Consider the following 13,187-nt stretch of genomic DNA (forward strand, 5'->3'; position numbering starts at 1 on the left):
AATGAGGATACGGCGGCATAGAAGATGTATGCAACCTAAATGTGCAGATTAGTCTTTTTAGGTTTAAAATGTATGCAAATATTTCAGCTTCAGTTACGCATTGTTATAGTAACGGTCAGACCGTAATAGATGTAACGTCACAATACATACATAACATACAATAATGCTCCTGACTTAGTGGTTGGGAACCATGCACAAATGGGGAATGGCTTGCTGGTGCAGATGAGCAGACTGCAGACCATAACATCTTGTCCTACATATCACCATCCAGATGGGGTACATGGTCTTGTGACTGCAGACGAGAGCTTGGTCCGTTGGTCCTGGCCAGTTTGCACCGGCACTGAAAGAACTTCCTCCATACGAAGTGGTTGATAATGCAGTGAAATGTTGTAAATGTCAGTGTCTTTGGGTGCCTTGAAGAATGCACATATCAGCAATATTCATTTATATAAAACACAAAAAGGCATGAGCAGATGGTTTATAAAATGATTTATTCATGTTAACATAGCTGTTACACAGGGATTCAAACAGTTCCACAAGGCTTTATAGGGGACTACAATTGAATGAATAGCAAATCAATAGTGGTCCAAATCTCTAATGACAATCACTGGACAGACAAACAGATCACCCTCTTTTAGGATGTGTACAAATCTGCATTGAAAAATATTTAACTTGACACTGTGTGTTACAGCATTTGTTCCCATTCCAGTGTAATATCTCGAGAGACATGCAATGACAGAATTGTATTCATTTTCCCACTAAAAAGGTCCCTGCGTGTAAATCAGTCAAGCTTCCCTGCAATATCCCCCTCCCCCGACCAGACATGCTTCAGTGAAAGAGTGGCATCATAACCAGGGCATAAAGTGAGGATTAATCCAATGGGTACGACCAAGTATTTTGCCGCCAGCATGCACGGAACACTGGCATTCCCTGCAGCGTGAAAAACTGATGTTGAATTCCAGAAGCTGTAACCGTACCACATACGTGTGTTTTGACTGGCTAGGAAAAAGCAAACCAGATTATTCCCTGGAACAAATAAAAACAAAATCAGAATGAGCTTCCAGTTTGTTAGCTGTTGGGACTTTAAGGGCTTCTGCCTCTAACTTTAGGAAAGAGCATAATACCATGTCAAGCTATCAATATTTCTCTACAGCTGAAATTGCACATACTGAAAGGCCAGGACAGACACAAACCGAAGGAATGGAGGGTTTTATTTTAGGTCATCCTAATCCGTTTGTATATTTTTTCCTTCTCCAATTCATATTTTTTCATTATTCTTTTCAACAAATGGATTTCATTGGTAGAATGTTGGATTGGAGGAATAAGGAATGAGGATGTGTAAAAAGTTTTTTGTTTTTAATCCTTTTGTTCTTTTTTGGAGACCAAGGACTCTTTAGTTCTCAGTGTCGCCGCCCTCGCCTCTTTCGCCGGCATCAGCCTCCTCTCCAGCGGTGTCCGATGTCCATAGCTGAGAACAGACAAAATAAATTGTCAGTTCACTTCATTTCAAAGTGTGTATATTGTTGTATATAAAGTATCAATTGAGCCAAATAGGTATGAAAAGATTTTAATTTAATGGACAAATTAAACATATGCAGATTTGCTCAGAATGTGGACGGAGGTCATTTGTGCAATTCAATTGTCATGTGGTGTGATGCGGGAACAGAAACTCACTGTCAGATTATCTCTGAGGAGCTGCATGATGAGGGTGCTGTCTTTGTAGGACTCCTCGTTGAGGTGGTCGAGCTCAGCGATGGCATCGTCGAACGCCTGCAAGCAAAATGAACATTTGTGGACCAAGTTCAAGCAAAAATATGAGTACAAGTTGTAACATTGTCCACAAACCGTTTTAGCCAGTTCACAAGCTTTTTCTGGAGAGTTGAGGATCTCGTAGAAGAAGACAGAGAAGTTAAGTGCCAGACCCAAGCGGATGGGATGTGTGGGATCCATCTCAGTCTTGCTGATGTTAAATGCTTCCTGGTACGCTTGCTGCGAGTTCTCAATGGTCTCTGTTGAATTCATACAGATGCCGTTCAGGTACAGGAAATGCAAGAAACCACTGTTCATGTATAAATTGAGTGTTCTTACACAACTTTCACTTCCGATACAGCTTATTGCAGCCTTGAATATCAGCCGAGAGCGGTATAAAATCATACACATTTGTATGCATGTGTGGAACAGAAACAGAATAATCACTAACAGTAGGTTTGAGGAAAAACTGCATCTGGGGTATAGTTTTATCCACAATGTAGTGGCGGCTAAAAAAGTGCTTAATTAAGTGTTAAAACTCAACTTCACTCACTGACAGGGGATGGCCATCTTCTCCGTTATAACTAATGACTTGTTATCACCCAGTGGGAGTTTCCCTGTGGAACACCGCTTCAAATGCACTTCATATTAAACTTCGCCGTTCTCTGCCACCACAGGAAACTTGCGCATCATAAGTGTTGCACTTAGCTGCAACGTCTTTCAGACTAATGAAAAATACACACGGCCGACACTAGTCCCATTCCATGCGTAACATGTTAGCACATGCTGCTGTTATAGTCCCGTGGTCTATCCGTCAGCTTCTGGTTAGACGTGTTGGGGCGGAGTCTAGAATCGACTATCGAAGTGCCAATATAAGAACCAATACTGGGGTGTTTTTTGCAGATATGGAATCAGGACACCATAGTATGAATAGCATTAATGTTCTTACACATCTGCTAATTGTATTAGTATGATTAGGAGGCATGTTCATATAGTCAGACAGCTGGAAGGATTTCAATTTCAACTTCTATGGTCTCTACTCGTGTGTGTCATTTATTTTCCCCAGCTGCCACTCATTGCGGCTGTGACATCATTTCCAGCTAGTAGTGAGGCAATCTCACACTCATTTTAAAGAGGAAAATACTTGAAGCATAAATAAAAAGGTATGGCAGTCAACTCACTTGATTTGTCATCTCCGGAGGCCACCTCAGCAAGGTATCTAAAGTAGTCCCCCTTCATCTTTAGGTAAAACACTTTGCTCTCGTGTTGTTTGGAGTTTTCAATTAAATGTTTATTCAGCAGTGTCTGTAAAGAGAAAAAAGGGAAATATTCAGTTAGATGCACAGTTACACAAAGATACATACTCATGTGTGACAAATCATGTGTGGCAGATCAGGTGACAAAACGCCAACGTGACACTCAAAAAGCAGACAGACTGAGCTGCCTGGTGTATCTCTTGGGGTAGTGCAGTGGTTTTCATTTATGCTTCGTCATGCCCCCGGGAGACAAATGCCACCCTATTCATTTATGAAAAGCCTCTAGGACTAGGGTGTCCAAACCTTTTCCGCAGTGCCACAGCCCCCCCACCCATCTTGGCTTCTTTAAATTTCTACAATATGCAGCAAGCCAGTAAAGAAGCTTTGGGCCACACTTTGACACCCCCTGCTCTAGGACATCATATGGGCCTTTTAATAGAAATGCTAATTAAAACACAAGAATATGTAATATGCTCATTTAAATTATGAGAGCAGAATCCTTCCCTGAAACAATATCGCCTCAAACCTGATGAGCAGAGGGGGGGAAAAAACTGGGATGCTAAACCTTGGCAGGACAGAAGCATCCCTGAGTTAAGCCAACCCCATCGCCTGCAGCCACTCGCGAGTCATATAGACCAGCCATGATTGGCCTCGGCCAAAGCATGCATGCCTCATGTGTTCGGCACGCCACACAATGGACAAGAGAGATGATCTTTACAGTGCTTTCACACAAAGCTCTGATTTCAGTCAGCAGCGCTCACAAGAGTGGTAAAACTTCACACAATTTGCATGTCTGACAAGAATTTGTCCAATTCCTTTTCTAAATCCAATTTGGTAATAACTACGCAAAGGTAATTAAAGAGGACTAGAGACACACCAAGGAAAGACTACCATCAGTGGGAGCAATTTTAAGAGACTGTACTAATGTGTTTGAGAACTACATGGATTGAAATCGCTTTTTTGGAGTTTGATCAACCAAATATTTAATGTGTGATTAATATACGGCTGGTTGCTTGAGGCAACTGACCGCAATCTGCTGCGTTTACAACTGTGTGGGAGTTTTGATGTTGGCTTGTTAAAATTGACTCAATTCTTGTGATGACTTTAGTCTTGTAACATTAACTTTCCTCTGCGGAGTGGCCCCGAAATTTCATACAAAATAAATAAATAAAAAAAAGACTATTGACTGACATGAAAACGTTCATTACAATCAAGTAAAATTACCAAGCCCATGCAGCCTGTTAAGATAAGATGGTAACGCCAACATACTAGACTGATTATGTCATAAGCAGTTTTAGCTCTGAGCGTAATATAATTTAAAATGCACATGCAATAAACGTGTAGGGCATGGACAAAGTTAGCAACCCGTCAAAGGCTTTTGTAGACAAGCGAGTTGAGGCCTGAGGAGAGGCACACCCTTCTGCAACACTCAACAGAAGAAACAAACGGCTGAGTCACTCTACAGGAACATGCATGAGGAGTTGCTGAAAGTGAACAGCCCCTGCAGCGTTTCAATGCAGACAGTAGCTCAGGGGGACATTACCGGAATCTTACAACTAAGCTTCCAGCCAGATCTCCTCTAATCCACTATCAAGGCAGGATAGGAATAATGTAAAGTACAATCCCTGCTGTTGCAATAGATTAATCAAGATGTGAACACATACACCCCACCCCCCCATACTAGTCATCAATCTAGGGTTGGAACTAGTTCAAATGCAGGCCAAAGTCATTAGCTTAAAAATGCGGCCCCTGCTCAAAAAGGTATCCTGCATATCTGGTGTAAATTATTTCATGGCTTGTCACATTCGCGCTCTGTCGTGTGCCAGATGACACTGGATACAGAAAGTCAGCTTTTCTGATTTCATAGTAGGGTTCCAGCGAGCAGCGACCATCAACCATTTTGCATACATAGTTCAAACCTCACATTCCCAAAAGGCAGGAAGACTGGGAAGACTACATAATACTGCCTTTTATGACCCACCATAGCTCTACATAGACACACAATTTGAGCAAATAGGAACAAGCGCTATGACAATTAAGACGGACTAAAATACATTTTAATTGAATGCAATGATGAGTAAGGCATAGCACTGACACTACATGTACACTCATCACACCTGGATAATGAAATAACCCTGAGGCCCATGAAGACCCACGAAGCGTCGAGAATCAGTGAAATCTTCCATTAAGCTTCCATAGATTTACTGACAACCGATTACAGAAAAAGCAACATTGCAGCTTTTTCGTTTAAAAAGGGAGTGTGCTCACCAAAACGTTGTTGCAGATATCCTGCAGCTCCTTCTCCACCTTCTCCCTGTATTCCTTAACCAGCTGCTGCTTCTTCTCATTAGCATCAGACTTGCCTCCGATGCTGGAGAGGACCCTCCAAGAGGACCTCCGGGCCCCCACCACGTTCTTGTAGGCGACGGACAGCAGGTTCCTCTCCTCGTTTGTGAGGTCGTCTCCCATTTCCGTAACCGCCTTCATGCACTCGGCCATGTCGTCGTAGCGCTCAGCCTGCTCGGCCAGCTTGGCCTTCTGGATAAGATCCCCTTTATCCATAGTTTGTGTGTTTTTGTTGGGGAGCGATGGGTCAGAAATGCGGGCGAGCGAGCGACAGTCGGGGACTGTGAAGTGGGAGAATGGGTGGAACAAGGAGTGGCGTTAGTCCCACCGCAGCGTGACAAGCTGCGAAAACGAAATGATCACATTAAGGGAGATGCGTGCGCTAGATGAGATTGAGAAAACACCCTACTGCCACGAAAATCATAGGAATGGCTGCATTTGAATGTAAAATGCAACGACGTGATTCGATGAGTCTCAGTACAAAACTGCGCTTGAACGCCATTACGTAACGCTCAATTCGTGTGATGCGCCGACATTAACACAACTACTTAGTTTCAAAATTGGGTTTCGGTCGTGAACACTGAGAACAAGGCTCTCTAATGGCAGCTGAGTCATGTTGGTTCCGCAGCCCGCCACAAAGATGTCTAGCTAGCTAGCTACGAAGCTAGTAGGCTACAGCTGCAGGTTTAAGCTAACCGGCCACTCCTATCAATGAAAATGTGTCACCGAAGCGCAGATCTAAACTACCATCGTCCTATTTATCGCACCAGATATAAGAAGGAATACGTGTACGTTCACGAAAACATATCAATTAAAATATTCGATGTTTCTCACCTACTAAGGTCCAAAGTCGCTTCACAAATTGTTCCGATTCGAGGGATTGGGCAGAAAGGCAAAGAACAGGCAGCGGCAGCGAGAGTCCAACTGAACCTGATTAAAGTAGGGCGGATCATCTAGTGGGGTTGACTGTCCAATCGTAAATCGCAATCTCCATTGAGTGACGGAAATTTTTAAGATGATGACCAATAGGCGTCGAGCTCGGGAGAAGGGGCGTGGGGGTATCGAGTGTAGTTTGACAGACCGGAACGCTGCAGCGGCTGAGCGTACGGGGTTTCCTCCAATTAGAGCAAGGGAATGACGTCACTGCGTTGCCATAGTGATATCTGTCCAATCTCTCTACTTTCGCACGATGTGGACACAGTCAGGCGGGCGTGGCACTCAGACATGGCATTTATTAAGCTTTTATTTAAACAGGCATATTTGCTGCTTTAAATTAGCACTCATAACACATTTTGTAGCTTTTAATTCAACAAAAACCTGAAAAAAAGGTTCCAGGCCTGACCTTTGTACTTTCTTGTGCCCCACCCTTTTGTATGTCTTTGTCACAACAAGTCAGACTGACCAGCTGCTTGCTTAATGTATAGACTCCTTAAATAATGCAATCATCAATTTTAGCCATACCCGATATGGAATATGGCCATCCATTCCTCACGCTGTGATGCACAGAGGACACTAAAACGGCAACACTTCTCAACAGGAAACAAAGGCGGCTGACATCCTGTGCACAACCAACAAAACGAACGAAACTAGGCCATTTCTTTTCCACTTGTACAAACTCGCATTTGCTAAGGAAGTAAGACGTCTATTTCGGTCACGAGAAGTGGCATTCTCAGTTATAGAGTGTCTTGTCCGCACTAGGCCAGATGGCTAGAAATAGCAATATTAATAGGATAGGAAATCCCATGGCGTCAGCTCTAGTTTTGAGCTGCTCCTGCTGATAATATTGAGCAGCACGGTTCCTTCTGAAGACTGCTTTCTGATGGTTCATACGGATATCGTGTTTGAAAAATTCGGACCAAAATGTATAATACCGTAACATATTTGTGTTATAGTAACACCTCTAAAATCATATGATTTGGAAACAATTGGTTATTGCGAGAAGATGATGCCAGAAATAAGCACAAGAGTTAGATCAGGGTTGTCCAAACCTTTTCTTCCGAGAGTTGCATACTGAAAAATCTAACATTTTCTAAACCAACCCATGTAAAAAACAGCTAAAACAGCTGTAAAAAACATATTATTTGTATGAACCTTTTCTCCTTTATGCTATTCTATTTTTAAGACATAATTAATGATCATGCAGCAGTGAGTGCTTGCCCCCCCCAATCCTATACTATACTTTATTTCGTGAGTGCATGATGTGCTAGAAGGTGCTCCATGCTTCTCACTGCATAGTGGGTGGAAGCCTGTCAAATGGCAATTAGGCCTTTGTGCTCCAGTTCACAGTGCCTCTCTCACCTCTAATTAGAGGTAATTAAAGCATTCTTACCCAGTGCATTCAAACACAGATGCAAGACGCACAACCAGGAAATTAAAAATCAAAAACAGTCCTGCGTCCTGCCAAATGTGTTTATACATGGGAAGTTGTTGGTTTGGTATGCAGGTTGCGTTCACTTTCTCACTCTACGGCTGCTTTTGTATGAATAATAGACGACGCCCTATGCGAACTATGTGTGCCTTGCAGCAGAGACAGAGGACATGCATTCTGCAGCTGTCAATCAATTGGGCACACCTTCCTCTGCAGTCCCATGCTGCGGAGCCGCAGCAGCCGCCAAGCATCATTGCACCTTGCTGCATCCCTGTCTGAGAAGAAAGAGTGAGGTCATCATTTGAGTAAATGCTTTTACCGTTGCAATTTTTTTTTGCTACTGGTGCCGCAGATAAAATGCAATGGCCGTCAATTATTGATGCGGTGTAATTAGCCTCACAGCCACACTGGCCGAGTCAGCTGCAGAGCTATTGGCCTGATCTAGTCAGAGGTCAATGCTGAATGGAGGCAAAGAGACAATCCTTTGCGGATGCGGACGCCATTTTATTTCTGCTTCTATTAATCCTCCAGTGAGAAGAGATGGGAAAATCATGGAAAAACACATGACTAATCTATGTTAAGTAAAAAAGAAAAAAAAGTGATACAACAGTAAACAGCAGTAAGTAATCCCTCATTTATCACAGTCAATTGGTTGCACATTTGACCGTGATAAGTGAATTTCCACAAAGTAGGATTCCTTATTTATTCAATTTTACAATATTTTTGTAAAACCTGCTTAAAAAACGTATTATAACACCCCTATAGCCACCTTTATACTCATTTCACCAAATATAGTAGACATAATGGGATAGGCTCCAGCATGCCCACAATCTTCGTGAGGATAAGCGGTACAGAAAATGGTTGGATGGATAATAATTCATTCATTCATTTTTGTACCGCTTACCTCACGAGAGTGACAGGGGTGCTGGAGCCTATCACAGCTGTCTTCAGGCGAGAGGCGGGGTACACCCCGGACTGGTCGCCAGCCAATCACAGGGCACATATAGACAAACAACCATTCACACTCACATTCATACCTATGGACAATTTGGAGTCGCCAATTAACCTAGCATGTTTTTGGAATGTGGGAGGAAACCGGAGTATCCGGAGAAAACCCACGCATGCACGGGGAGAACATGGAAACTCCACGCAGAGATGGCCGAAGGTGGAATGGAACTCACGTCTCGGGTCTCCTAGCTGTGAGGCCTGTGCGGCAACCACATCATATAATTCATATAAATATAAATAAGCCTCATGCTTGTGTATGTTGCTGTAAATGTGTTTCAGCGCTATAGGAAGCTGAGTGAGGGGTGGACAGAAAGTGACGTCAGAGGTTGAGAGTTAATTTTTAGCTTTAAATTTTTAGTTGTGATTTAAGCCAAAAATATGTATTTTCTATGCCATTTTCTATGCCATAGGCTCCGTGTGCTGGAGCCTACCCCAGCTGATTTTGGGCAAGAAGCGGGGTAAACCCTGGACTGGTTGCCAGCCAATCACAGGGCACATATAGACAAACAACCATTCACGTTCGCATTCATACCTATGGACAATTTGGAGTCACCAATTAACCTAACATGCACGCATGCACAGGGAGAACATGCAAACCCCACACAGAGATGCCCAAGCAGAGATTCGAACCCAGGTCTTCCTAATCTCCTTGACTGTGTGGCCAAGAATGTTATGTAAATGTTACCTTAAAACATTGACACTACAGTAAATGAAGGTTTAATGTATTTCTATTATTTCTATTCCCATTCTTTCCTATGGGAAAATGGTTGCAAAGTGCTGAGGTTATTAGTTGTCAAATTGTCAGAAACTTGAACCGTCCCACGACGGATGGTGAAAGCGGTTGTGATTCAACCTTGTCGTAGCAGAGAGTTTGGCGATGGTGTGTAGGAGTAGAGCTAGATGTTACACAACAAGTAGGCCTTTCGAAGTGGGAGACTTTCTCATTTGTCATTTGTTTTTCCATACTTGTTTCATGTCCATACCCTCTTCCATTGCTTATTTTGCTCAGTGCTGAAAGTAGCCAATGCATCGGTAAGCATTATTGGTGTGTGACTCATGATCATTGACTAAGAGCTACACGACACGTATGAGTCCTCACCTCTTGCTACAATGCAAGCCTCTCCCTTCTATCTAAGTGTGACGTCTAATGAAATGCCACATTCATTTTTATAATTTGCTCGCTCTCTGTGGTTTTACGACTGCTGTGTCTCGCACACGTGAGAGAATAGCAGATGTTTGAATCCAAACCTGGAGATGGGCATAATATGTGGTACGATGTGGGCTTCCATGAATCATCAGTGGGCAGTAGGATGGCAAATGTGTAACGAGTGTTGAGAGAAAGTTGCTGCTTGTAAATAAAAAAAAACAGACATGACGGTGGAATGGTGGTAGAAGAATGAAGTTGATTTCTAGGTATTTAAAAATAAAAATGTAAAGTCAATTCAGCTTCAGGTTCAGCTGTTGCCATCATTTTAAATTAAATTTTTACATTTTACGTGAGATTTTACACTAAATGTAAACATTCTTGACTGTCATAGACTGTAAAATTAAATAAAACATAAATACAACAAAATTACTGGTACTCATTTTTTTAAGGAAAGCAGAGCAAACATTTCCAACATTATAGTCAATATTTATAAACAATCAACAAAACTATCCAAACTCATAATGTAACATAGGATAAACATCAATATTTATCAAACTAAAATACAGCAAAACCACCACAATACGTAACTAAACAAAGGAAAAACACTTCCAATATTGTAGTCAATATTTTTAAAACTAAAATACAGCAAAACTACATAAATGCATACATAATTGAATGCAGGACAAACATTGTAATCAATATTTATAAGACTAAAATACAGCAAAACTATCCATATACATAACAAAGAGGGTGATGTGGCAGCGAGAGCTGCAGTGTTTGTGTTTATTTTTTGAATTCAATTGTGTTTCTCACTTTCTTTATCAAAAAGCTGGCACTTGGAACTTTCTTTCCATTATGGATTATTTTGCAGCCATGATCAAAAGAAAAGACTTGTGGTGTAACCGTGTTACTTAGCAAAGAACTAGTCAACCTCTGATGACATCCTAGACGGGCGATGACCTGTTTCCACTGTATGGGCATGCTAATAGGATGCTACCAACATACATTAAGAACACAGTTGGACTCAAGCAGTGTATTAATAACATAACAAGACGGGCGCCATACTGTATACCAACTGAAATGTGAGCGTAGACCGAGCACATTTTCAACATTAACTAAAAAATATGCTAACAGGGGCGTCTGCTAACCAAGGTTCCACTGTAAATAAAACTAAAACACAGCAAAACTACTCATTCTTTGAAGACTCCAAACAGATACATTTCTTGTAAAAAAAAAAAAAATCAGTATTGTAGTCCACTTTCCTGCTGCCCTCATTCTCCTGTTGGATAAAAGTTCGATAAAACATCTACTTACCTTACAGTGGAACAGCAGCTTCATGCCAAGTAGTAAGACTCTCATTCTAGTCCATCTCTTTCCATCTGATGTGTTTACTGGAGCATGGTTTCCTACAGCTAGTGATGCAGTACTGCTTTTAAGTGGAAACCCAAGCAGAGCCTAATAGAGCTGCAACGGAAGTATATAAGTCATGGGACACCACCACTGAACACAGTGTTTGTGCAGTAAATGTACACTTTGCCCGTGAGGCGTTATACACACAAATGTGGTCCACAATTGTTGTTTTTGTCTGATATCGTTATACTGTAAAATGAAACTGTTTTTATCTGTTCTCAGTTAAAATAGTGTCATGTAAACAGCCCCTTGCATTCCATCAGTGTCTCACTATATCATTCAATGATATGTTCCCAGTAGGCCTGAGCTCTCCCAGTCCTGGCCAGAGGGGGTTTTGGCTGTAGAGTCAGGGCTGCAGACTCAATTATTCACCAGCACGCCTCATTTTGGATCAATTTATTGACTGACAGCTTTGGAGTATTTTCCAGTGCACCACTTGTAATGCGGTGGTGTCCTCTGATGCATTAGCATAACACGGGTGCTTTGTCTGTCCAAAGACACTTTAATCAAATATTGTGTGATAACAAGCAACTGTAAACAGTTCAAACGGGGGTCCGAGTGGTCCAGGCAGTTATTATTAAGAGGCTTTTGCAGGCAACCATCACCAGAAGGTCACAGCACGTGCTATCATTCCGCAGGACTACACAGGATCGTTATGTAATGCAAAGGCGAGGAGGGCAAATGCAGCAACTCTGCTCATTCTCACACTATCACACACCCACTTGCAGAAAGAGAAACGCCAAAGTATATGCACGTCTTCGCCCACGTTGCTATGCGCATTACAGTTGGTAGCTTGTGCAAAAACAGAGCAAGCCATGGTACATCATGTCTCTTATTATTATTATTATTATTATTATTCTCCCTAACCGGCACCAGAGCTCCCTGTCTTTTGTGGTTTGGCCTTGCATACCTCTGGGGCACAGATTGGCACAGAAGATAAAGTTAGTAACAGCTAGATGGCTTGTGTGGGGGTGGGAAATGAAATGAGACACATTAGGTAAAAGAGGACACAGTACTCCAAACTGAATTAAAGCCGCAACACTTCTGGTGGTTTTTATCTTTATGTAAAGCGCTATCAGAAGATATAAGCCATTGTTATCACTATGTAAACACCATAAGGCGGTTACATTTATGAGAGCATTGCACAACCACTGGAGGAGTACCAGGATGCTAACACTTAGCTACAGTGCTGACCAGATTACTGGAGACTTTAATGTTTGTCTCCATTACTTCCGACAAAGAGATTATATTTTAATCGGCGAGGGGGGGGGGGGTATTTGTCTGTGTGCAACTTCCTGTTTTTTTCATATGTTTTAAATCATGGACACAGTAGGGTTTTGTTGACAATTCTGGTCACATACTAATATCGATTATTATATTTTTCATATAATCAGTTACCATTACTTCTGACAAAGAGATTATATTTCAATGTCTGTGTGCAACTTCCTGTTTTTTTCTTCCTGGGTTTTGTTGACAATTCTGGCCACATACTAATATCAATTATTATATTTTTCATATAATCGGTTTTATAAAAGCTGAAAAATAAATACAGAGACAACCACTGATTGGCAATTATTATTACTCACTTTGTAACTCTTAATGCGGAAGTACAATTAGTTGCATAAGTATACTCGGTACTCCCAGAAAATAAACTCAAGAATGCTACTATTAAAGAAACTAGTATTATGTATTCCCTTATTTTCAATCAAATAGTTGCAAATGTTGATTAATCATGATTAATTAATTTGAAAACAGATTAATCGAATGAGAAATTCTAATCATTCAACAGCCCTAAAAATGACCAACAAATCATCCATCCATCTATGCCACTATCTATCTAACTATCCTCATTAGAATCGGGGGTATGCTGGAGCCTATCCCAGCTGTCTTCGAAGGAGAAAAG

General features: G+C 41.6%; 1 protein-coding gene across 2 annotated transcripts; it reads right to left on the reverse strand.

Annotated features, from left to right (window-relative positions):
* Positions 1–472: 472 nt before the first annotated feature.
* On the reverse strand, positions 473–6,339 carry LOC131140256 (14-3-3 protein zeta-like). 2 transcript variants are annotated; one of them, XM_058090507.1, is made up of 6 exons: positions 6,186–6,339; positions 5,274–5,693; positions 2,931–3,054; positions 1,846–2,009; positions 1,675–1,770; positions 473–1,468 (listed from the first exon to the last, which is right to left on the reverse strand). In XM_058090507.1, exons 2-6 carry the CDS (start codon positions 5,565–5,567, stop codon positions 1,394–1,396), a joined length of 753 nt encoding a protein of 250 aa, XP_057946490.1. In that variant the 5' UTR covers positions 5,568–5,693; positions 6,186–6,339; the 3' UTR covers positions 473–1,393. The 2 variants fall into 2 exon arrangements, with proteins under 2 accessions (XP_057946490.1, XP_057946492.1); XM_058090509.1 differs by having other exon boundaries at positions 5,274–5,632; positions 6,186–6,338.
* Between the last annotated feature and the right edge of the window lie 6,848 nt (positions 6,340–13,187).

This window comes from Doryrhamphus excisus, chromosome 13 (genome assembly GCF_030265055.1).
Source record: "Doryrhamphus excisus isolate RoL2022-K1 chromosome 13, RoL_Dexc_1.0, whole genome shotgun sequence".
NCBI lineage: Eukaryota > Metazoa > Chordata > Actinopteri > Syngnathiformes > Syngnathidae > Doryrhamphus > Doryrhamphus excisus.

What these genes read in the sequence shown, in the direction of transcription:
- LOC131140256 (XM_058090507.1), bottom strand. Translation starts at nt 5,567, where the DNA reads ATGGATAAAGGGGATCTTATCCAGAAGGCCAAGCTGGCCGAGCAGGCT. An exon ending in ATATCTGCAACAACGTTTTG is followed by an intron (nt 3,055 to 5,273) that starts GTGAGCACACTC and finishes TTCTCTTTACAG; the next exon opens with ACACTGCTGAATAAACATTT. An exon ending in CTCCGGAGATGACAAATCAA is followed by an intron (nt 2,010 to 2,930) that starts GTGAGTTGACTG and finishes TGAATTCAACAG; the next exon opens with AGACCATTGAGAACTCGCAG.